This window comes from Dermacentor variabilis, chromosome 9 (genome assembly GCF_050947875.1).
Source record: "Dermacentor variabilis isolate Ectoservices chromosome 9, ASM5094787v1, whole genome shotgun sequence".
Lineage (NCBI taxonomy): Eukaryota > Metazoa > Arthropoda > Arachnida > Ixodida > Ixodidae > Dermacentor > Dermacentor variabilis.
Window position 1 is genome coordinate 68,765,159 of NC_134576.1, and position 27,021 is coordinate 68,792,179.

Here is a 27,021-nt window from a genome sequence, read left to right on the forward strand (position 1 = left end):
AAACTGTTCTACGCTGCGAGCCCGGTATTTTCCAGCAACGAACGGCAGGCGCGCTATCAGCATGATAGCATTTCAGCGTTAAAGAAAGGAAACGCATCAAGGCTGATGACGATTATCGTCGTGTGGCAGAAGGGACACTCCAAAGGGTGTGAACTGTTCTTAGAGTGTAAAGTTACTTCCACCGCATGCAACCAGAACAAGGCCTCAAGATCCGCCTACACTATAGAAAAATTTAGAAAAATTTTCCAACACTCTAAGAACAGTTTACACCCTTTGGCGTGCCCCTTCTGCCACACAACGATAATCGTTATCTGCCTTGATGCGTTTCCTTTCTTGAAAACGCCGCGCCTGCTGCTTTCCTGTCGGGAATGCTATCATGCTGATAACGCGCCTGCCGTTCGTTACTGGAAAGTACCGGGCTCGCAGCGTTAAAGAAAGGAAACGCATCAAGGCTGATGACGATTATCGTCGTGTGGCAGAAGGGGCACTCCAAAGGGTGTAACTTCGCCTACACTCTTAAAACGGTTGCACCCTTTGGGATGTATATTTGTCCCACAACAATAATCGTCATCTGCCTTGCTTGCGTTTCCTTTCTTGAAACTCGGCGCTCGCTACTTTCCTGTCGAGAATGCTGCGTCACACTGATAACGCGCATGCCGCTCGTGACTGGGAAGTACCGGGCTCGCAGCGTTAAAGAAAGGAAACGCGGGCAAGACAGATGACGATTATCGCTGTGTGGCAGAAGGGGCACACCAAAGGGTGTAACTTTGCCTACACTCTTTAAAAAATTTACACCCTTTGGGGCTTATCTTGTCCCACAACAATAATCGTCATCTGTCTTGCCCGCGTTTCCTTTCTTTAACGCTGCGAGCCCGGTACTTCCCAGTCACGAACGGCATGCGCGTTATCAGTGTGACGCAGCATTCTCGACAGGAAAGTAGCGAGCGCCGAGTTTCAAGAAAGGAAACGCAAGCAAGGCAGATGACGATTATCGTTGTGGGACAAATATACACCCCAAAGGGTGCAACCGTTTTAAGAGTGTAGAGTGTAGAGCTGGAAAAATACGCTGTGAGATTTGGACACCATCTACGCCATCTATATATAAGCCACCTGCAGAATGTCATAAAACGTTTTGGCTATTTTTCGCTCACGAAAAATTTGCTTTTGGATGGCTTTTGGCTACTTTTGGGCTACATTTTTGAGATCATTTGGCCATTATTTGGTGGGACCATCTGGCAACCCTGGTACTGGCCACGCCGGTCACGCGCTCGCGCGCCACGCAGTTTCTTGTGGGCGAGTGTACGTATGCATGCCGTTGCAATCCACAGTTCGTTCCGCTCGTCGTGGGCGGTAATTGTGTGAGTGCTGTTGCGCATGTCAACGATAGTCAGAAATTAGTATTGAGTGTATTGAGAAGTCGGAGTAAAACTTGGTAAAACGGGCATTGTAAAAAAGCTGCGGACACCCTTGATATGGATCTACTCGCGCCTGTTGTACTCTTTTCACGCGTGTAGAATATGCGCTCTGCCTGGTTTCTCCGTAATGTTTGATTCGGGAACCATAGCGGCCTTCGTTCGCAGATCATGATGATTCATAAATATTCGGTGTTGGGCATTCCGTTTTGATTTCTTAGAACGCAGCTCTTATTTTAATGCCCAACCACAAGGAACAAGCTTCCGATGCCGGCGGTTGACGAAAATGCGCCGAATGCTTGTTCCTCGTGGCTTAGGATTTAAATATTGTATACCTGCGCTGGAATAACAATAACAACAAAAGCACGTCCAATTTGGTTTTTACACTAAGCAATGTGACATTGACGACTTCATATCCGACGTTAAGCTATAGTGAATGCAGGCTCTACCAGTTTGCATTGTACCGAACCACACACATCGGGCATTTTGTTACGCGTTATCATTATAATTTTTTTTTTTTTGCATTTTAGGACGGCCTGGGACATACTGTCGAATTCGCGCAATGCTCTCGCACTACGTCATGCGATCGAAATTGTGCGTCATGTTTATGATTGTAGTGCTTTTTCGTCAGTAGCCGAAGTTTTGCAGTTATTTATTTTTTAAGCTTTTGGCACTCGGAAGTGAAGGAGTCATATCATTTCATTCAGTTTATATTGAATTTAGTAGGAAATAATACAGCTTTCATATTTTGCGAGACACGAGCGGACAAGCACTGCAAATAACAAAAGTGCCAAATTTAATATTCCCCATACAAAATAGTTCACAGGCCGTGCCAGAAGGTATTCCGCACTGTAGCGTACATGGCACAGATTTGCTTACAAGATGCTGAAGTACCATGTTAAAATATTATTTTACTAAACAATATGTGCATGTGAACACTGGTGTTAACCCTTGAAAGCCACAAACACCCTCATTAAGTTACCTGTACTTGCGCTGTGGCATATTTTCTGTGCAGGCATTGTGGTTTAAGAAATAGAAGCCCACGAGTGCTGTAGATAGGTTGCACAAAGCTATGTGCGAAGTTAAAGCTGTAGCTACCTTTACTTTGTTGTGCTGGGTTTTTTTTCCTCACTTTCCGGAAGTTCAGGAATCACAAAAAATTGAGGACTAGAGAATTACTTCTGAATGGCCGGCTCATAAATTCACAAGACGTGTGCTTTCCTACAAAAGTGAGAGGTAAAAAAATAAGTGGGTGGAGGGCAGCGCCATCTGGTACAGCCTTTCTGGTTCGGGCATATATACTATGCCCAGCCTCTGCTATCATCATGGGCACTTTTGCCCACTTTACTCGGAGCCTTAGTCTCATCGGTAGTACCCTATTGTGTGTTCAAGCATGTGGTTGTTGTGGTGTTGGTGTACAGTGTCTATTGTTAAATGTGTTTTCACAAGGAAAAAGTGCCTTGTGTGAAGCAGTTTTTCGAAGTATGCCTCTTGCTTTAGGCACACAAAACTGTGCGATACACGTGAGAGCCGAACTTTATGCACCTACAATCATTGCAAGCAGCACACAGTTGCCAGTATATAGTATGTGGAAACATGCACTTCCAGTCACTGTATTTATTGCATTCTGTGTGTCCTCAAATGTCGTGCAACATCAAATGCAACTGACCTGCTTACTCCATCAGCCTTGCGACTTGTTTCTGTCTGTTCAGATGATGTATAATATGATAACTATATGTTAGTATACCCAGTCATGATGATATACTGTAAAGACAGGAACAAGGGGCCAGAATGATTGGGTTAGGAGAGTGCTTGGTTTTGATTTTGCATGATACATGAGAAAAATGCACAGGAAGCAACAAATATAGTGACTGCAATTACATGTGTCTACAGGCTGTTATACCGGCAGTGTGTGTGTACCATAGGATAGGATAGATAAACTTTATTAAAAGGATAAGCAGAATAATCGCCAATGGTTGTGGGCCTTAGTCCAGGGCTCCGCTTGCTCTTGCCATCTTCTCAGTTCTCTGGATCAGCTTGAGCTGGTCATCGAGGGCCGAGCTCACCACAGTTGTAGGGGCACGAAATTGATCTCACTTGTGCTTTTAGATGAGCAAATGCTACTGTCAGTGAAGCAGTTAGTTACACTCTACCAGAGCCAAAAAATTAATAAGTGACTATATGGGCGGAACATTTTGTTAAAATGTGCATGTTGCCAGAATGTTCCTAGGAAGTTTTCCAGTTCAGTCGACATCTAGGGAGGTCCACTACGTCCCATTGGAACATTGTGGGACATTTACAGGAGATAAGTAATTTGCTGAAATTTTCGCTTGCAGATTCCCAGGAGAAGGCATCGAAAGTGTTGGGGCCACCGAGGCCTGAAACCTCCAAAGAACTTCCTCCACTAGGGAAAGGTTGTGGGGAAGGAAGCACACACACAAGGGTATAAGTGCATGTGTTTCCCATCAGAGAATGGACTTCTGGGCGTGGAGGAGAACTCGAGAGTGAAAAGGAGGCAAGATGGTTGCAAGTGGACCTTTTTCCAGTAAGCGACCCCTCTAGCGGTCCTAAAGGGACCCTGAAACGTTTTTGGCGATTTTCTACAGACGTACTGAGTCGTTAGAGTAGGTCCTTCTGATCATTGACACATCTAAGTGCTCCGCGTAAAGCGTGTAATTTATTATAAGGTTTTAAAAATGCACCTCGCTGCCGATCGCAGCACACTGCTCGGCGGAATCTTAAGCCGCCCCTACCCATATGACGGAAATCACCCATATGACGTCAGTAGGGCGAGCTATCTGATTGGCTGACCAGGGCGCGTGGTTGATAATTTTTCCAAGTTTATGGTAAATAAATCATATTCGTAATAGTTGGAATGTTAGTTCATTTGTTTTTATAAAAGGAAAGTAACATAAAGAGAATGCACAAGAACAATTCTTTAGTACACTTAAGCACTTCCGGCGCACAGCAAGTGTCGTCTGCTTGTGTTACAACGTACTACATTTTGATGAGAGCTCCGCGGTCAGAGTCGGTCTCAGTCTTTTCGCGAGTACTATGATTCGACTTTGTTGCCTTGTGGACTGCAAACGTAGCGACTGGCAATGTGTCAAACTGCGACGTCGTGTCCCTCTGCAAGGCAGCATACGAGCGAACTGGCTGCTGTGCATCGGACTGCCGCTATTCGATCGGCGCCAGGAGTTGCGCGTTTGTGGCCATCACTTTACACCGGAAGATTACGAACGCAATAGCGTTTCGCGAGTCCGGTATTAGGGCAAACGCAAGCGCAAGGAGACAGGATCTAGCCGCTTGACTGTGCCGTAACGGGATGAGCCATGAGATGAGCAGAAGGGCAAATGTGAATGGTCTGCACAGTGCAGCCACCTGGTGGCACAGAGCTCAACCATACACAGTAGCAGCAACAAAGTGTATTCATCTTTGCTGCTGGTGTGTATTTTTCGCAGGAGTGTAATCATCAACACAATGTTTTTGTAAATGTTTAGAATGTTTTACACTTGGTTAAAGCAATATTAGCGCTTTGTTTGGCTGGTTAAGCGCTGTGCCAACAAGTGTCTGGACCGTGCAGACTGATCAGACCGCTCACGTACGTCTACGCTAAAGTTCCTTCATCAGCTTGAGTTTATGCCTCCAGTCATTTGCCAAAATGACCAGCTTGCCTGTGGTTACCGGAATACCAGATACGTTTGGCGCTACGACAGAATGCTCGCAATGCACACTGCTTCGATAGCTCTCGCTTGGGGTCGAAGGCCAAGTGGCTAGCGGAGAGGTCTCGTGCAGGCGGGGAACCGGAAGTGGACGATGTGACGTCGCATCGTGACGCGGAACCAGTGAATGCGGAGCTTAGCCCCGCTCGCTCGGCGAACGAGTTGAGGAGGAAAAGCATGGCTTGGGGGAGGGTAACATCTAATTGCTTGTAGCTCCATTAATACGTAACGCTTCACTTAAATTGTGGTGCAAATGTTCTACTTAAGCTGTACCCTACGCGTCTACAAAATTTGTCCGAACCGTTTCAGGGGCCCTTTAACAACTAAATTTGATGCACAAGACCAGCATGTTCCTGTCCCTTCTAGCCTCTTTGCAGTAGTAGTGTTTGACCACGTTGTCACTTTCCTGTTCTTTCTTTTTTCTTCACTTGCATTCTTGAAGTAGCTTCTCAAAGTACCTGTTCAAGTATCCACGTATTTGCCAGTCTTCTTCATCTACAGTGACGAGAAAGCATGGACACAAAATTTTAGAGATGTGGCAGCATTTATTTGAGGTCTTGCCCAGTGTTTTGATCCCTCTGGTGAAGACGGGTAACCATCAAATGCATGATGTTGCGTCAGATGTGTTGCAGCAGGAACTTTCTTCAGGATAAATTCGCCCATTGTTAGGAGTGGCTTGACACGAATGAGGCGGTTAACATATGCATGCACATGCTTTGTCTCGATGAAGTGCGGGAACAAACCTGCAAAAGTTCTGTACTCTTACTGCGAGCGCCTTGCAAGATAAGTGTCGTTTTTCTCTCAATATGTAGCATGGTACAGGGGGGGCAGAAAGGGGCATGGCGAAAACAGCATGTCATTTTGTCAGACACATAAAGCATCATTTGCCTGCACCCCCACTACCCCTCCGCCCTTTAAGAAAAAAGAAGCGAAGAACAGTATAATGCAACACCGCGAGTATGTTGCTTTGGTCTCGTGTAGTGCATTCCAATGGGATCTGTGGAGGCACTCCTATTTTTGTTTGGCCCCTGTAACCTTACAATTGCTGAGATGCATGCAGTAAAACGGCCATCAGCCAATGGTAAAAACCTTGCGATATACATATCGCTAGATTAAAGCAGCACCAAGACTTCCAAATTCAGTCATACGGCGGCATGTGTGACTCGACAATGTTTTATACTGCTGGTGCCATACTGTTACCAGAACGCAGGCTTTCCTCGCTCGGCAAGAATCGCATGATGGCTCACTGGTAAGGCATATTTTTTTGTAATGATCATGTGTCCCCACATCAGTCGACGCGCCCAACACTTTATGCGGGTTTGTGCAATAGACAGCACAGCAAGTCGCAACCCCGTCGGAGGCCCGTCGCAGATGTTCAGCCAATCGCTCATGCGCATAGCAGAATTGGAAAAAGGCCCAGTGTTAGGTACAGATGGTGAAAGAGCCATTTGGTCATCCAGGCTATTGAATGGACTCCTACTAGATCCTGGAATCCAATGCACAATAATGGTGAAGGGCAATTTTACCAATGCGAATGAGGGCACTGGAAATATCAAAAGGACTGTGGAGTGCGACATATGCGGCAAAAATGGCGGTCGAAAACGGTTTGAATGGTGTGAAGCTGTGTGACCCGTGAATGCGGGTGACAATGTAAAGCCTTGTGTGGCAATAAACTGCAGTCAGTTGACGCCTGTCTGCCATCAGTGCCTTAATTTATACTTTCTTTGCAGTTACCGCCCAACATTTATTGCATTCTTCTATTCATGAGTATTTGTGCACATTCTGTTGCAGCTTAGATGGTACTGCTTGATCCGTAAAACAAAGAAAAAGAAAGAGGAAAATGACCTTTGCAATAATTCTTTAACCATTTCATGCTAACCTTTATTCTTGTGCCGCGAATGACCTTCCAAAATGGTGGTCAGGGGCACATTATTTTTATTTTTTTCTGTCCGAGGTGCCACTTACCCATCCAAAAGTAAATCCTCGCTTTATTAACCCTCAGATATTGCTGAAATCTTGCTGGCACCTGCTTGAATACTTGGGCAAGCTTAAAACTTCAAAACTTCGAGATGAGTTTCTTGTCCGAAAATTAGAACTTTTTTTTTTTACCATGTCTCTTTTTAACATCCCGAGATGAACAGATTGGAATGTCCAGTTTGCTACCCTGCACCAGGGGAGGCTAAAAGTGGGAAGGAGGAAAGTAAATCATAAGAGGGAGTGCAGTACAGGTGCAAAAAATAACACTTCAGTGGAACATCTCGAAACTGCACAGTTCGTGGGTTATGGGAACACCGTGTATTGAATGGCTCAGAAACAATTTTCACGACCGATTCTTTAACAAGCACATACAGTCAAGTCCTGTTACAACGAAATTCACAGGACACATGGAAAATTTCGTTGTGGCGGACCTCCTTTGACATATAGTTTTTATGTATATACGTGCATCAAAAGCCAAAGCCGTGTACGAAACTGAAACCATCGACAGGGAAATCTCTGCCGTGGCATTGGGGGGCAAAGGTTGAGACATACCAAAACCGATCAATAAAGTGTGTACTTCACCAGAGAATGCATTTAATGCTGCTGTTACAGCATTTTTCGTACATTGTGGCCGACGCCTAACCAAACATGTGTGCCCGGCCGATTGCGAAACACTCTATTTAAAGCATATGCACCACTGCAGTGAAGCAGTTTGAATTATCACAATTTCACTGCATATTTATGCCAAAGTCGGCTAGCTTAGTAAACTTGCGCTTACCGGAAGTTTTATATCCCGAAGTTGGTCAGCCTGGATTGCTTACGCTTCACGGCAAGCAAAGGCGTTGCGTGAGTCTCACACACCGTTAGGAGAGCCAACACAATGTCATTATTGTGTGCTCCAATAACTTTTCTGATGAGGTCAAAAGCAGTCGCCGGAGTTGTCTCTTGCAGATCGTCATCTCCCAAGATGACGAGACGTTGTCATTAGGTTTCTGAATGCTCTCAATGATCTGATAATCGATCAATTCCTTGTAGACTTCCACAATGGCGTCGACATTCATGAAGCCGTCGAGCTGAACATCGCAGGCACAAATTCCTTGTCCTCAAGGGTTGTCCACCATGAAGCAATTAAAAGCTCGGCTTCGGTTGAGCTGGTCATCGCTGAGGTGTTCCCAAACTCAGAGTGCCTGGAGAAGTTTGATATGATGTCACGCTTCAACGTGCTTCACGCACCAGCCATCATTTGCAGTGCCATATATAGGTTGATCCTCGTCTCTCGGGCAGGTTGTGTTGAGCAGAATGCACTGCATTAATCTGTCGCAGTACACACATTTCAGGCTCACAATCACACCTTGATCCAACGGCTGAATCAGTGACATGCAATTTTGAGGGAAGTACTTCACCTCTGTGTCCGTGAGAACAATGCTGTCAATGCGATGCGCTGAGCTGTTGTCCAGCAGTACACGCACTTCGCAGGCTTGCCTCTTCATGTTACGGTCGAAGGTGACAACCAATTCAGTGAAAATGTTTTTGTGTTGGCCACATACTTAACTGGACGACCTCTATTGCCTTTAAAACATATCGTGGCTTGGCACTTTTGCCAATTACCAGAGGCGGGCGCTTATCAAAACCTTCCATGTTGGCACACAGCAGCACGGTGACTCTCTTCTTGGTGTGTTTCTCTGTGGCAACACTGACCTTTTAATTGAAGGCAGCATCTCGTAAAACAAACCAGTCTTGTCAGCGTTATAAATATCCAACGAACTGTACTGTTCAAGGATGCTTGCGGCATTATCAGACATCAACGCCGATGCAGCTTCGCAATCTGCGGCCGCTGACTCTTCAGACAGCACCTTGGCAACAATGCTGCGTCGGGCTTTGAAGCAGCTAAGCCTCCCTGTGCTGGCTTTGAAATTGTTTCGGCCTAGCAAATGGGCGTCATTTAGGGCCTTCAGCTGCACAATCGCTCTGCTCAGGGGAATATTCTTTGCTTGTGCATCCACAAACCAACTGTAGCCTGCCCTCTAAAGCTCCTCATGTTTGGGTAGCATCACTTGTGCTGTGCAGACGTACCAGAAGCAAGTGCCTTCTGAATGGAGCCTTTGTTCTTCAGGACCATTGACAGCAAGTTCGGCGAAATGATGAAATCATGGGCGATGTTGACTCTTTTTCCTTCCGCTTTCTGCCTAGGCGAACATCTGTGCCTTCTCGAGAGAGAGAAATTTTGACGACTCATTAGTGTAAACATTTTGATTGGTTGCACACCGCAGAGAAAATGGCAGAAATTGTGATGATCCCATGTGATCTCATGCAGCCGCGCGATGACCGCATGTGGCTATAGATTGCAGTGGCTCAAATCGGTACTTTGGATTTGTCTTCCAATATGACGACCAGGCAGCTTCAGTGTAGTTACAGTTTCGTTTGCGAAAACCTAGTTGAAGCATACACACAATCATCACAGCTTTGGAAGGGCCTTCTAATTTGACTACTCGACAGTCTCGATTTCAGCTCGGTCCCTGTTTTGTTCTCGAAAAGTTGTTTGAAGCGGAAATACTGACTAAAACGCCTTCATTGTGAAGGTACATACTTTTTTTTTTATTACATTGTATGGGCAGCTGACGGGGAACTTGAAAACCTTTATTGTGGCAGACATTTCATTGTAGTGGGATTCGACTGTATACATCTAAGCACTCAAGTGTTTTTGCACTTCATCCCTATAAAGATACAGCTGCTGCAGTCAGGAATTGAGCCAGAAACTCGCTGTTTACATGAAGAATGTGGTAATTGCATCATTGAGAAGCAAAGTGAATAGGAAGAAAAAATTATGCACATTCCATGCACCGAAGTAGCTGCTAATTTAGCCTTGTTTGTAGTTCTACAAGCTTTAGGTCACACAACGTGTTTGTGTAAGGCAAGCAATTGTGTACCAATGCAAGACCATACGATGATGATCTGACAAAAATTATGCAGCATGATGATGCTGAAACCTAGATAATGAAGACAGGTGCAGTAACAATGATATAGATATGGGCGACGATGACAAGATTCAGTATGACGACAGCGGACAATCCAAAGCGGGTGCACTTGATCGAAATCAAGGTGCAATAGGTAGCTACTCGGAAAGCCCATATATGATTTAGTGTGCATCAGAGAGAGAAACATTCTTAAATGGATGCTGGAGACACCTAGCATATGCTGCTCAAGATGACGAGGGTGATGTATGAAATGATGCATTCATACCTGGCACTTAAAGCATGCACACACAGTAACTAATAATGTATCGGACAGTGTCAATGACAACGAGAACAATGCCTTCTAAACTACTACTCTCAATTTCAAATTGTCATTAACTGTAACTTATTTGAATTATTGATTGGTTTCATTTAGAGAGGAGGTTATGTACTTGCTCTCTCATAGCTGGCATACTAAGTCACCTTCTGTTAGCGTGTTAGGCCAGAGCACCTTAGCGTGGCATCTATTTGTCAAAATCATCCAATACATTGACAAATTTTTGGTTCTGTTTTAAACTATGCCTGATAAAGCTAGCAACAGGGTCAACCTCATGTTTAACAGGCTTCTCATCAATTTCCAATAGCTACGTTTTCTTGACCTCACATAGTACTTAACCATGACCACACCTGCTAGACCTATACCCTGCATTCAGAGAAGCGTCATACATCATGTTGCTCTAAACTTGTGGCATTTGCTATAGGGCCTTCAGGAACACCCGTGTTTGTTCATGCCTTCATCGCAAGTGCAATGATTAACGTCCACTGATTTTCCAGAGTTCTTCCTGCCCGGCTTACTGGAAGTTACTCTGAGTTTCAGAAGCAAAAGATTGCGCTCGACAAAAAAAAAATTGATAAAGCGAAGGTCAGTAACCTAATATGTATGCAACACGTCACACAAAGAGCATGTAGGTGTATGGGTGGTTTACTTGGCATCCAGCAAGCTTGGTTCTCCCTTTGCAAGCGAGTAAACTCAACTTGCATCCAATACATGGCCTGTGACAATTCTACATGCCACCTGCTGTGTGTCCTGCAAAGCCGTGTATGAGATTTTGACACCCTGCAGCAGCTTCTACATTGGGCAAACAGGTCAAATGACTGCCCGTACAAACATGCAAATAGCATGCACTTGAAAACAAGCAGAAATCTAGGCATTCATTAGGCCTGAAATACAGGTGCAAGCCACCCTTCCATTAGACACGTACTGCACGCAGGGACTGCTACTCTGAAAATGCAGATGAGAACAATGGCATCCCAAAGTAGTGTTCTAAAGGGAGACGCGGGTCGAAAAGTTGCGGTTTTCTAAACAGAAAATCACCTTTTTGTTTTAAGCTGCATTGTCAACTTTGGTCTATAAACTTTTATTTCTGTAAATATCAAGCCGAAATTCGCACGAGTAGTCGTCAAAAAATGCGCCTAAATGAGCGGCGGTGACTCTAGAATCCACCTGCGCCGTTTGCATCGTTCTCATGCAATCGAGCCTCACCGCATGCCCCCACCACTGCCGCGCAGCGATTTTAGAATCATCCTAAGAGTTCGTGGGGGCCTCAACTGTGCTGGAATCCATGCAGGCATCCTCAGACAAGTCATCCTCAAGGCTGCGGGGCTCCCCATCACCGACCGCATCAGTTCTGACCAAATTCGTGTCAACACCATCAACAATACCGTTCTAATCAGCACACCAAACATGGGACGTGCAGATCTCTACCACAGCATCCAGAGTCGGCAATTCAATGGTAACCCTTACGAAGTCGCCACCCATGTGGCCGATCCCATCGATACCTGCAGAGGATACATGCACTTGCCCCCAGATTACTCAGAAGATGACATCGCCTCAACCCTCCGCAGATGCAACCCAACATTGATTATTGGGGGTGCACGACGCCTGGGCAATACTGAAACCATCATGGTCATATTCCAAGGCAAAACCATCCCTTTCTACGTCAACTACGACGGCTGTTCACTTCGATGCTGCCCCTTCAGGCAGAAGGTAGAAGCCTGCACCCGATGCCGCGGGATTGGTCATCGTCAGGACGTCTGCACTAATGCCACCGACACACTCTGCCCCAAGTGTGGAATGAAAGACCACGAATGTGACCCGATATGTGTTGTGTGCAACGGAAACCATCAAACCGGCTCCTCACTGTGCAAACAAAGGTTCAAATCGCACCCTACACGTCTCAGGCATAAACAAGACACTTCACCCACCAACCGAACTCCCGGTCTCGACCACACTCGCGACTCAAGCCGGCGAAGAAGTCACAGCAAAAGCAAGGACCGCGGGCCTGGCTATGCAACCCTAGACGTCACCTGGCCAGCTCTATCATCAAGCCCTACTCTCGCCAACTCCTCGAGCAACCCACCCCAGGTAAGCTGGGCTAAGGTAGCCTCTTCCAGCTGCTCCTCAAACCAGACTGCTAATAATGAATCCCTTCTTGAAGAAAATACAATTCTAAACGCCGAAATTCAAAGACTTAAACTAGAACTCCAACCGCGCCACCCCTCTACTTCAACCTCTGAAGCCCCTCTCTCTAACACGACCCTTTCGACTCATCATCCATCAGCCCTACCTGAAACCTCTTCACACCGCCTCATGGACACTAGCCCCTCCACTGAACGGGAACCGCTTCACCCTCCCCCCAGCAAACGTAAAACTCCGAGCACTCCGCAATCAGAGGACACCCTGGACGAGACAATCTTATATTATAACAACAGGCTAACCGCTTTGGAGACTAAATTCCATAATATACTCACTGCAATTGAAAAAAATCAATACAGATTTACGCAGCCAGGAATGAAAAGCTCGACAAATTTATTGCATTCGTACAAGCACACATTCAACAAACTACAAGTTGGATAGCTGGAGTCACCGCGAATCATCCTAACATAGTTGCACCTGCTCGATCTGCCTCCCCACCAGCTCTGCTTAACAATGGCCAAAAACCCGACACGCTCCAAGTTTGAAGTGTGGCAGTGGAACTGTAGGGGGTTTCGAAAAAAGAAAGCACGCCTCCAGCAGTTTCTAGCCTCCTCTTCTGATCTCCCAGCTGTCATTGCGCTTCAGGAAACTCACGGACTAATCAGCTTCCCAGGTTATAATGTATATCAGAACAATAAGGTATCCTGGCCCGATACAGCAATTCTTATGCAAAAGCACCTCACTGCCAATCACTCCCAATTCGACAGCGTCGATATACAGCACGATTTTCTAGAAATTCTTCCTCGCAAAAATAATGTATCTGGCCTTTACATTCTCAATATCTATAGTCCACAAGACAAACATCACCGCTTTGACTCCCTTTTCGCTCAAGCCATTGCCGCTGCCACCCACCACCCCCTCCTAATTCTTGGAGATTTCAACGCACCCAACCATTTGTGGGGTCACTCCGTTTCTACTCCTAAGGGCAGAGCCCTATGGATCCACATACAAGACCACAGACTCACATTACATAACGACATCGATGCACCAACCAGGCTAGGCAATAGCGTAGCTGAGGACACTTCCCCCGATCTTACGCTTACACACAGAATCCAACACGTCACATGGCACAACTCACAAGTTAACCTCGGTAGCAACCATTACGTCATTACCATCACACTACAATTCAAACACAAACCCTTTGCACCCAAACGCCTCAGCCTTACCAATTCGGACAATTTTCAAGAGGCCCGCCAGATATTCCCACAAACAGAGGCCCACAAACAGAGGCCCACAAACATTCAAGACATTTCAGAATGGCTTCAGCAACTACACTCAGACGCCCAGACACACACTACCACTCTGCCCCCCGAAACCGCTCTCACTACGGTTGATTCCAAGCTTCTACACGTGTGGGAAGCCAAACAGTCTCTTCTCAAACGGTGGAAGAGGCAACGGTCCAACCAAAAACTAAGACTCAGAATTGCCAAATTAGACCTCCGGATCCAGGAGTACGCCACACAACTGACCTGCCAACAGTGGGGCCAGGTATGTGAAAGCATGCATGACAACCTCGATAACAAGCGCACATGGCAACTCTTGCCACACTTATTAGACCCTACCACATGGCGCATACACCACAACCATAGCAAACTGCTACACGCACACAAAAACAATCTCAACGGATTCTTCGACGACCTCCGCCATAAACATCTGCCTCCCGCGCAGAAGTATGACATGCCAAAATATACTGGCGAACCCAACGAGATACTTAGCGCTGCTATCACGGAAGCAGAGGTTTGCCATGCCCTCGCCACCCTGCGCGCGATGTGAGCACCAGGCCCCGATTTTACTAACAATAAAATACCCCGCAATCTAGACAACTCTGTCACAGCCATCACGGCGTACTTCAATCACTGCTTTGACACTGGCACCCTCCCTAGTTCGTGGAAAGATGCCAGGGTAATTTTTATCCCAAAGCCAAACAAACCACTCAACACTTCTAATCTCGGGCCTATATCACTAACCTCTTGTCTAGGTACAACACTCGAACACGTCATCCTCAACCGACTCAGTAAATACATGGAGGACAACAATCTTTATCCATCAGAAATGGTAGGTTTTCGAAAATCTCTCATGCCAAGATATCATGCCTCGAATGAAGCATGACATCATTACACCTAATAACAGTCTAGATACACAAGCAATTCTCAGTCTGGACCTCCACGGAGCCTTCAATAACGTTTCACATTCCGCCATCCTCCGAGAGCTTAATCTCATTGGGGTTGGCGGAAAGACATATGCCTACATATGTACCTTCTTATCCAACCGTATCACAATGATACACATAGGCACAGAGTAATCCCTTTCATACGCTTTAGGTAGCTACAGCACGCCCCAAGGCTCAGTGCTGTCCCCTTTTCTTTTTAATCTTTCTATGATGCCGATGGCGCAAGCATTACAGTCTATTCCCGATCTCAAGTTTTCACTCTACGCCGATAACATCACTCTTTGGACGACTGGCAGTTCTGATGGAGAGATTCAAGACACTCTACAGGCCACAGCAGACGCCGTCGTGGCTCATGCCGGGGCTATGAATCTCACATGCTCCCCTCAAAAATCCGAGCTATTTCTGCCATTCCACCGGGGGGCGGGAAAACACATGTCTAGTATACAGGTCATCCTAAACCGCATCCCCGTTACTAGAGTAGACAGGCTCCGGGTGCTCGGTTTACACATTCAAAGCAACCGGCTCAACACATATACCCTACATATACTACACACCACAGTCGATCACACCCTGTGCCTTCTAGGGCGAGTCTCCAATAAACATGGCGGACTAAAGGAGGCCGAACTTCTCTGCTTTATTAAGGCCTTCGTTATCAGCAAGATTACATTCGCAACACCATATCTACATTTCCTTAAATCAGAATCAGATAAGATCGACACTCTTTTACGCAAAATATATAAATTCGCTCTGGGGTACCCATATGTACCTCCACTGAAAGGCTAATGCTCACTGGAACTTTCAACACACTTACTGAACTCACAGAAGCCCATCTCACATCCCAATATAGCAGACTTTCTAACACTGCAACAGGTCAACACATTCTACAAACTCTTTCTATCACTCCAGCACCCATCATCAAGACTAAATACACCATTCCACATCACATACACGAGAACCTCTGCAACCCCCCACTTCCTAAAAACATGCACCCTGTGCATCACAAACAGTGCAGGAGGCAGCGAGCAAAGGCTCTCCAAAAACAATTCTCCACCTCTAAAGACGTGCTCTATGTTGATGCCGCCGAATATGGGAACAGAAATCATTACGCAATATCAGTCATTAACTCTCACGGCCAGGTTGCTGCGGCCGCCTCCATTCCTGGCTCTTCCTCGGAGGAGGCGGAGGAAGTGGCCATAGCCCTGGCCCTCACAATCCCAAATTCATCAGTTATCGTTAGCGACTCCAAAGCAGCCATACATAACTTCGGAGCGGGGAGGGTCTCTAAACCAGCCCTTTCTCTCCTCTTGGCTCATCCTTTCCATCAAACTGTGGCATTAATCTGGACTCCCGCGCATGCGGGCCTTGCCGGAAACGAGGCGGCTCATGCCAGTGCCCGAGGATTTACAGTCCAGGCTCAGGCATCAGATGTGTCGGACCTCACCACGGAGGAGAAGCCGTTTACAGCGCGGGATCGACTTATTACTTACCACGACATCTGTACACACTACCGATTAGACCGCTTAACCTTTCCGCCACTCATGGGCAAATCCCCGCGTAGGTGTGAAGTTCTGTGGCGAAAGCTGCAGACTCGCACCTTTCCGTTCCCTTACCTCCTCCACCGTATTCATCCCGCCATTTACCTTTCTCTCTCTTGTAAATTCTGTGTCTCTCCCAAAGCAGACTTAAACCACATCATATGGATGCCCTAAGCACCCCCTTCCCCCTTTCCTCAAGCAATTAATATCTAGTGAGGAGCAGTGGGAGGCTGCCTTGCGCAGCTCCAGGCCCGATCTTCAAGAGGCCATCCTGGAGTGGGCTGAGAGGATAAAGGAGGCCTACTTCAAGTAGTTCCTCCCCCCACCCTCTATTCCATTGCCCCCTTCTCTTTAAAGAGGGATAAATAAAGTTTTTCATCATCATTACCGCATGCCATTTGCAATCATCGGGGCGTGCAGCGTCAGCCCTTTCCTCCAAGGTTCAATGGCTGTCAGTCTCGTATGTTTGCGGAGAATAAAAAAAAAATGAGAAAGAAGACGAGACTTGCGTGTTTTGAATTGTGCGCCTTGCAGCGCAGCGCCGCCATTAGACGGTGGTGCTCCTTTTGTGCAGTAAAGCCGAACCACCGCCACTGCGCGTTCTTGCTAGCCGCACAGTTTCCCATATTCTCTCCCCGTTTTCTTGAGATGACTAGCCCGAAAAAGTGCAGTTTCTATGCCCGGAAGTATCGAACTCTGCACAAGTACCGAGGGAAGCGGTGTTAGATGGTTTAAAAAATGACAGCCGGGATAGACGCTCCGACATCTGCTAGGCCTACCGCTGACACCGGTCACCACAACTGTGATGAAATCGTCGCTGCTGTGGATTTCGTCAGTGCATCGCAGAAAAAGATGGAATTCTTCAAAAGTGAGTCAAGGTCGGTCGGCGCCCCTGCTGCTGGCACGGTGTTGTGTGAGTGGCGCATTGACGGCACTGGTGGAAGATTCGGCATGTCCCACTTGCCGCGAACAGAAACTCGTCGTCCGAGAAGCAGCAGAGAAGCGCAAAGGACTTTCGTCGTACCTAGAGCTACGCCGCGAAAATCCCGACTGCCCTGAATCTGTTCTTTCATTCACGCACACGTCGTCGCAGATCATCTCGGTCAGTGAGTGCGGTGACCCCGGGACGAACATTCGCTACGACAGCGGGAGCTCGCGCGACGGCTTCACCGTAAACGTGAGGGCGGTTTTGGCAGCGCATGCTATAGGTGCTGGATATGACCAGCTTTCGCGATTTTGTGCGATCATTGGCCTTCCAAAACCGCTGCGTCACAAACATTCCATGCTATATCTAAGAAGCTCCATGGCACTGCTATGGAAGCTGTTCGCCAAAACTTGGAACAGGCACGAAAGGTCACAAAGGAAGTTGTTGGCGGTGGCAATATGCCGGTCATGTTTGACGGCACCTGGCAAAAAAGGGGCCATAAAGCCACAACGGAGTAGGCGCAGCTGTGTCCCTGGACACAGGTCTTTGCTTGGACTTTGAAGTCCTTTCAAATTACTGTCTTGCTTGCAGTATCCACAAGCACATGGGGGATGATGATGAGGTATGGCAAGCCTTTCGTCGTCCTGTATGTGAAAAAGAAAACGAATGTTCATTCCGTGTAATGGAACCTAAAGCAGCAGTGCGCACATGGCTGAGGACTGTCATACGAGACCCCACTGCGCTTCACAAGTTTCTTGCGTGATGGTGACAGCAAAGCCTATACTGCCGTCTGTGGGACTGAGGTGTACGGTGACACTGTTATCGAAAAAGAAGAGTGCACCAACCACGTTGCAAAATGCCTAGGCCCTGCTCTGCGAAAAATGATGCCACTGCCACGAGGTGAAACGCTAATAGTCAAAGCCATCCAGAAACTGCAGACATACTACCAAATAGCCATAACGAATAACAAGGGTAGCGTGCACAACATGTACACTGCTATATGGGCCTCCTATTTTCATTGTTGCTCCAGTGATGGGGCCAACAGCCACAAATTTTACCCTGTTGAACCAGATTCCTGGTGCAAACATAGGCATGCTGAAGCACTGGGGGAGCACATCCCCTTGTTGACAAAAGCTCAGGGCTTGGCAATTATGCCTATATACAAGCGCCTTACTGATGATAAGCTCTTGGCTCGGTGCCTTCATGGCAAGACGCAAAATGCAGCGGAGTCGCTCAAGAGTAAGATATAGCTACTGTGTCCAAAAACAAAATTTGCTTCCCGGACATCTGTGAAGACAGCCACGGCTATCGCCGTGCTGTGGTATAATAAAAGCCGTGCCGGTTTTGAAGAAGTCCTACAAGAAATTATAGTACTTCCCCCAGAAGAGTTGGTCACATGCAGCGACCATTCTGATTACATGCGCATAAAGAAGATGAACTTGAAGCGAACCGCAGAGGCAAGGACGCACCGTCAGAGTGCAGTGAAAAGGGCTCGCACCGAGGAGACCAACCGTAGGAGCCAGGAAGGGCCAAGCCACAGCGCAGGAGCATTATAGAAAATTTGTGCGCTTTCTGTAAAGCTGCCCTTGAGTGTGACCAAGATTCATGCGAAAACAATTGCATTTTGAAGAATAGAAGGTTTTGAAACTTTCAAACCTGTTTTTCTCATTTTCAATTTTTTTTATATTTTCGTGTCTGCTGGGAAGCCTTTTTTACACTTAAAATTGGTGTATACTAACGAAATTTGGCATACATATTCTTGAAGGTATGTATACTGGCAATATCTACTTGAAATTTCAATATCGGTCGTCAGTAATTACAGTAGTACGAAGTTATGTTCCAGGGAACTGAAAAAAACAATAGTTGAACTGTCAAATTTTTTTTGTCCCACTTCCAATAACTGAACACGTTTTTTGACTAGATATTGGCACTGTGTGATCTACAAAGAGCTAAATAAGCTATAGCACAATACCTTTTGTGAAAGTTTAGTGCATAAAAATGCGCCCATTACAATCGCTATAATTTGTCATTCAGTATAATATAACTCGAGAACTGTAGCAGCTACACAAAAACTAATTGCATATTTGAAATCTGCATAACAAACTAATTGGCTGAATTTCGAAGTCTCTGGTACAAATAATTAAAAAAGTTGTTTCGAGGAGCCTCTCCCCTTAAGAGGAGCTGTCACTGCACGGTGTGACCTGCGTCTGGTACCTCATAGCCACAATTCATGGCTGTGCCAGCATGCAAAGTGGCCATTAGCCTGAAATCCTTTACTTCCATTCATTACATTTATCCTGGCCATCTATTGCAACTATATCTTCATATTATGTGCAAAATAGTTCATGACAATTCCTGATCTGAAATGCAAGGAATAGGTAAAAATTTGCACAATAATACAAAGACAAGCAGTGTACAGGATGTATAATATACTTTCTTTTATTGAAAAAAAAAGATGAAGTGCAACTATGCCACCAGCAGTTGAGTATGAAATGTTATAATCACATTCAAAAGTAAAACGGCCTTGAACGCAGAACATCGGCATTTTAAGTTTTGCAATGTGTAGTAACCCAAGGTACCGACGATTCCTTTTGGCCAATGATTATTTACTTTAAGTAATATGTGCGCAGAAATCAAAGGCAGGTGTGGTCTGTAGATCCAATGCACAATTGTAAAAAGGTTTGAGGCCCAAGTGGCTGTCGTGTCACCACACAAACTGTCGCAGCGCAACCGCATGGCACTGCGGAGCGCAGTGCCGAGGTCAACTTCTGGCAGTCTTCTCGCACAAAAATGCACTCTTTGCTTCACCGCCAGCAAGTGATCCTGCCCAAATGATGTTGACATTGTGCAGATAAGAACTGTGACTTTTAGAACACACCGGAAATCTTTAAATTTGAATGTGGATGTGACGAAATGGTTTGGGGTAGAAAACAGAACTTACCGGCGGATACCTGTTGATTTTCTAGGGCTATTTGATGCAGTTTTGCTGTCAATGCTAAAGTCAGACAAATCAAAATCGTCTTCTGAGTAAGTGCTGCTATAACCATCACAAAATTCTGACTCAGACTATCTGAATCCGTGGAAATTCGCCGTTTCTGAAGGGCAGCTGCATGCGATGTCGACACCATATTGGGAACAACGAGCACTTGTCACGCGTGGCTACAAGGCACTTTAAACATCCCCCCTCCCCCCGTGGTGAAAAAGACACACAATCGAAACTAAACAATAGTTCCTCTTGTAGGCGCTAGATGGTGCTGGCTGTCCAGAAGCTCTCTGAGCGTGGCAAAATGTTAAGTTGACACCATCGACAATCTGTTATCGATGGCTAAAGGAAAGGACAGGAAAGTGTTAAGTTCTTGACAACTTGGAAATATTGTTTAGCTCCAAAACAAGGCCCCCACATGCTGGTCATACCTCAACATATAGGTCTTTACAATACCTGGGAGCATTGAGACCTAATAAAAACGATGTGAAGTTAGCTTTCCTGGTGCACATGTGAGCATCTCTTGAAATGCCCCCAACAGGCCCCACTGGAAATTTTGGTGATACACTGGAGCTTTTAAAGTGCTGTCTGGAGAGCATTCACTGCAGTAATTTTTCAAATTGACACATTAGAGGAGATAGGAGGAATTAAAATGTTTGGTTACCATGTTGCCAGGAGGTGAGCTTGACTGCCAACATAGACCCTTTACCTGTACTAATGTCCACAAGTGACATTCCTTCCTTGCCTTCTCCAATACAGGGGACATTTAGAGGACACATGAGTCCAAATGATTGAGTTAACACTCGGAATTTACCTCAGCTATTTTTACTGCAAAGGGTTCTGACAGCATAATTGATGGATATTTGCTTCTTTGTTATGTCTTCACATGAAGGCATACTGCATGAGTGTTGTAGTGTAATGCAAACAATGTCACTACAACTTGCCAGAACATCCTGAAAAGTCGCTTGACAGTTCAATATTTAAGAACCTATAATTACCCTTGCTTCATGATGCACCAGAATGCCATGCAGCATGCTGTGCATGGCATTCTGTTGATTCATGATGGACACTTGCACTGTACTGTAAATCCATAATGCACACTTGCACGGCTGATGACTTACTCAGTGGCCTCATAGTGATGTGTCTTCATATGTTTCTTTAGGTGATGTGCCTGAACAAAGAACTTGGAGCAGACTGGTCTTTGCAGAGAATCTGTGAGTGCATGAAGGGCACTGAAATGGACGCCTGTGTGAATAACCAGATGGCTCTTCAGACTACCCTTTTGTAAGAAGCTTAGGACATGAAGGGCACTGAAATGGACACTTGCCTGTGTGGACCACCAAATGTCTCTTCAGGCTGCCCTTGTGTATGACACTTGGGGCATGAAGGGCACTGAAATGGATGCCTGTGTGTATGACCAGATGTCTCTTCAGACTGCCCTTTTGTGAGAAGCTTAGGGCATGAAGTGCACTGAAATGGACGCTTGCCTGTGTGGATCGCTAAATGTCTCTTCAAGCTACCCTATTGCATGACACTCAGGGCACTGAAATGGACACTTGCCTGTGTGGATCACCAAATGTCTCTTCAGACTACCCTTTTGCATGACACTCGGGCATGAAGGGCACTGAAATGGCTCCTCAACTCTTGATGCATAGGTGGCACTTGAGCTTGGACCTTCATGAGCTCTGAGGGTATGAATGGCACTGAAATGAACAATTGCCTGTGTCGACCACCATGTCTTTTCAGACTGCCCTTTTGTACGACACTCGGGGCATGAAGAGCACTAAAATGGACGGTTGCCTGTGTAGATGACCACGTGTCCTCAGACTACCATTTTGTGTGGCACTCGGTGCGTGAAGGGCACTGAAATTTACACTTGCCTGTGCGGACCACCAAATGCCTCTTCAGACTACCCTTTCCTGCGACACGCAGGACATGAAGGGCACTGAAATAGACACTTGCCTGTGTGGATCACCAAATGTCTCTTCAGACTACCCTTTTGCACGACACTCGGCCATGAAGGGCACTGAAATGGCTCCTCAACTCTGGATGCATAGGTGGCACTTGAGCTTGGACCTTTGTGAGCTCTGAGGGTATGAATGGCACTGAAATGGACGCTTGCCTGTATCGACCGCCATGTCTCTTCAGACTGCCCTTTTGTACGACACTCGAGGCATGAAGAGCACTAAAATGGACGGTTGCCTGTGTGGATGACCATGTGTCTTCAGACTACCGTTTTGTGTGGCACCCGGTGCGTGAAGGGCACTGAAATGGACACTTGCCTGTGTGGACCACCAAATGCCACTTCAGACTACTCTTTCCTACGACACTCAGGGCACTGAAATGGACACTTGCTTGTGTGGGTCACCAAATGTCACTAACCTTTTTTGCATAACACTCGGGGCATAAGGGCACTGAAATGGCTCCTCAACTCTGGTTGCACAGGTGGCACATGAGCTTGGACCTTCATGAGAAGCTCTGAGGGTACAAATGGCACTGAAATGGACACTCATCTGTGTGGACCCTGATGTGTTTTCAGGTATAACAGACTTCCAGTATTGTAGTCGCAAGTCACCGGTAGAGGCATTCCAGCTACGACTTTTCATCCTCAGTGGTTGTTGGAAGGGAGAATACCCTTATCCTGCACAGTGAAAACAAAACAGTGCTTACGAAATGCCAAGATAAAAACACAGATGCCATGATAATGATGAGCCTTTCATTTGTCCAATAGTTTTCGAGGGTCACCTCAGAAAAGATCAAACAAAGCATGACTGGTAGACTTTTCTGATTTGCTAAATAATAATGTATGTGATTACTTAATGACCAGGTGTGTCAAATACGAACAGATTTTTAAAAATTTTTGTGTTAGAAAATTTATTAGAGAGGAGGTGTGCAGTGTTTGTATAGGCTGCCTCGTGCTGTCTTCAGCCAAATGAAGCAGCAAAGTTTTTATGCTAAGTTGTCCTAGTGCAAAAAACAGTTTTCATTGTACAGTGAAACCCAGATATATCGAACCCACATATAATGAATTGTGTATAACGAAAGCAGTAAAATACCCTTGGAACATACTTGTATAAAATTTTAATTTTATGCATCAAATTACCCATATATCAAACTTTTTTGCGATCCCCTTCAGATTTGGTATATCAGAGTTCAACTGTAGGCTTGGTAACAATCACACAAAACCAATATACGATGCAGTGCAGAAAAGAAAAGTTGCCACTGTAAGTGATTTAGGATATTTTCTGTCTAAATACCAACCTTGGTGCACAGACATTTATACACCATATGTGTACACCCACGAGCAAAAGTACACAGACCACAGAGTCGCCGAAAAAACAATTTATTCGTAATTATCATGCATAAACGGAACCTGACGAGTGCACTAGAAAATCCCCAGCACCAAGTTTGGACTGCAGTCTTTAATTTCAAATTACACTTACAGGTGAAGGAGAAAATCAGTTTTATCAAGCAATCCCTGGTCCGTATACTTTTGCTCACGGGTGTATGTGGTGCCCACTGCGAGCATGGCAACATTTCAATTTTGTGCCCTTTATCGCAGCCTGTGCACCAGTAACAATGGCAGTATTAGTGAAAGTGACGTTATGAAAACAGTAAAAGCACAGAACGTTTGATGTTTTTATTGTAATATTGAAACAACTGCTTTCGTGGACAAGCGTAACCTACTATAACATATAAGTTCTTTGCAACATAAACTTATAAACAATATCACATCTTTGCACTGACCATACAAAAGCAACTACTTTTTTTTTTTTTTGGTGGAATGCACTGGCATACTGTTTCTCGGATGATAAGGCGGACCTCTTTGCAATGAAATCGAGTTAAGACCAGATGCTCGTGGCCGAGCATGCACCATTATTACAGCTATTTCTGGTTTTATGGTGGTAATTTGAGATCTGAGGTATTTACTACATGCATACTGCTCAGAGCCTCCAACAATGATCAACATGTCCACATAATGTGGTCATATGCTGCTTCAGCATCCCCCCTTGTTTATTTTCATTGTCCGAGTTGTTTTAATGTGCCGGTCTTCGTTTTCGTAAGCATGAAAGATATCAATAACCAATGAACAAAATACATGGGTCAGTAATCAGCACTGAGGAATAAGATAATGCGCACATGCTGCAGTAAGGTAAGCTAGGTATGTGTGGTCTAGCAAGCTATGAGCTAGCATAACTGAGAACAAGCAGCACACTCCATCGATATACTCAACGATCATGAACACCTTGGAGAATACAACTACAAAAATTCACCGACGATTACGATACTCCCTAAAGCAAAATTTGAGCAGAGCTCTATATGTTTTTGTTTCGCGCCTCTATTTAGTATTATGATTATATAGGTACGCGGTTTACATCAGGAAGAGAACACTGTGCAGCGTGCTTCGTTTCCATACAGACAATGCGCTCGACTCTGGCGCCATGCCATAGCCATTGTACGTGACCATTTGGTCCCACCCGTGACCGCGATACAGAACAGAGGGCTGGTCGGGATCAGAAGAGGCAGGAGACTGATGATGCGCTTGGTGTGCGAGAGCTCGGGCAGCATTGTGGGCGGCTTCGTTTCCAGCCAGACCTGAATGACCAGGGGCCCAGATGATCTGGACGTGGCGTTGCCTTGAGGGAGGAGTGCCAGAGAGTATCTTCTGCGCTTGGCGTGCTATCAGTCCTCTTGTGTAGCTGTGTAACGTAAGAAAAGGGTAACGTGGCAACTGAGCTTCTCATACTTCTTTCTGGACGGGCTGCACCATCTAGTGGTGCCGCCGAGAAGTTTGTGCATATCCTCTGAGACGTGTTGCACGCTGGTGCCTGCAAACGCTGATCATTGTTTCCTTGCTTGCCGCACACCCAGTGGCACATAGTCAATGTATTCATGGCGCAGCTAGCTAAAGCATTCGCGTGAAAGATGTGGATTGAAAAGCGGCACACACCCAGCACATTTGTGGTGCCGCTTACTAAAGTGTTGGGTTTCTGTTAAAGTGTTGTGACATGGGTTCTATTGCAACAAGCATTGAAGAAGTTTAAAGGATCTTTTTCGTCTCTGTAGAGCAGCACATACCTAGTTACCCGAGTTGGTGTCCAAGACTAATTGAAGAGCGGCACACGCCTAAAGGATCCAAATCAGTGTAGGAGAGTTTCATTGGACAGTAGTATGTACTCAGTCCCACATCTACAGTGACCCATGTCCGCGTGAAAGAGGTTTGTTGAAGAGCAGCACATATGTACACATTGCCACATACTCAGTGACTTAAGTTGGTCCGATGGTCGGTTTCGAACCCTGTTCCCTCAGCACAGCAGCCTGATGCGCTACCTATTCAACCACAGACTACCCAGTGACCCAGGTAGGTGAGAAAATGGTTAGACAAACATGCATAGACAGACAGGCCCCGGAAAGTACGTGATGTACCCCAAGAGCGCTGATGCATTGAAATTATGTAGATATATGACAGCATTGGTGGCCACTGCTTTCTTCTAAATCGATGTGAGCAACAAAGGAATAGTCTAGGCAGAAGAAATGGATACCAGCAAGAAATGAAATAGCTCCTATGAGTGTACCCATGCTCGACATCTTCATGACTCTTAATTTAAAAGATACTGCTCTTAGCTTAAGTACAAGGCATCCTCATAATTGTGTACCTGGACAAGTAGGACCTTCTTACAAGCGAAACCATTACCAGCTCAGAAAGACAACGTGCAGTTAGGTTTCTTTTTTTCTTGGCGCTAAGCATTAATGATGTCTCAAGAACCTTTATAGAGGAAGCATTTAGTAGACAGTGACATGTTCTGGAGAGAGACCTAAATATTCTAAATTTGTCATGCCAGCATTCTACTGCATCTTCTGAAGGAATAGTTGAAGTGAATGAGCTTTGTTTGCCTTTACATAAAAGAATACCGCATAAAGATAGTCAAAATAATGCCACTTCAATTTTCGAACAAATGTCCCTGCAACTTGATAGATTGTGCTGAAGCATGCCTTTAGTGAGTGAGTAAATGGAGCGTCAGTTAATTAGTGCATATAGTGAGACTTGTGTTCTGCAGAGCATCAGATTATACATGGATTCCCTGTTCATACTCCATATAACACACACAGTACACCTCCATGGCTGGTGACCTCAGCTGTATCACAGTGCTACATTTTCATATTTCAGCTCAAGTGAGCATGGTACCAAGGCACTTGGAGTGGATGGTGCAGTGGTATAGTCACTTGCCAGTGTGGATGCACAGGTGATCCTTCAGCTTTGGCACTTGTGCAAATGTTTCGAAGGCACCAATAGCAGTCGAATGGGTGATCGCCTGCATGGGTAATGTGTGCTTTCAGCTCAAGCACTCTTCCAGTCTTACAGTCGCAGAATTAACAGCAGTGGAGGCGCCACTGATGGTTTTTCACCCTAGGCGCTAACTGGACAGTGTAACACTTCAATATGGTGCTCTTTGGAGACATCTGGCCCTTGCACCATAAAACCCCATACATCATCAGCAACGCTTCAAATGCTGCACAAAGAATGGAAAAACAAAGTGACAAAATGCCAGGGAAACAAAAGAATGCCAATGATAAATGTTTTACTTTTTCATGTGGCTTCAAGGGTGATGGTGGTAAGATAAAAGAAAGTATAGCTGGCTGACTTGTTTTAATTTGCTCAATTATTATGGATGTTTGAATAGTAGTTTTTGAAAATAAATCGAACACGAATCAAATAGTGCCAGAAGCAAATCAAATGCCAGAGACAAAATGAATATTAAGTTTTCGAATAATGCATTGGCCTGTTGCTATTACAAAAAAAAATTTTTG

The 27,021-nt window shown here is 45.6% G+C and overlaps 1 protein-coding gene and 1 pseudogene across 7 annotated transcripts in view; both read left to right on the plus strand.

The window, feature by feature from the left end:
* Window positions 1–1,254: 1,254 nt before the first annotated feature.
* The window catches only part of LOC142592783 (uncharacterized), a 31,435-nt gene continuing 5,668 nt past the window's right edge, over window positions 1,255–27,021 (plus strand). Inside the window, exons 1-5 of one of the 7 annotated variants that reach the window (XM_075704450.1) lie at window positions 1,258–1,358; window positions 3,749–3,957; window positions 21,374–21,495; window positions 22,657–22,750; window positions 26,381–26,456. In XM_075704450.1, coding sequence (XP_075560565.1) covers window positions 22,702–22,750; window positions 26,381–26,456 — 125 coding nt within the window. In that variant the 5' untranslated portion in view covers window positions 1,258–1,358; window positions 3,749–3,957; window positions 21,374–21,495; window positions 22,657–22,701. The other 6 variants (XR_012830801.1, XM_075704451.1, XR_012830799.1 and 3 more) reach the window with 6 other exon arrangements.
* LOC142592782 (uncharacterized) lies at window positions 16,727–19,303 on the plus strand (annotated as a pseudogene).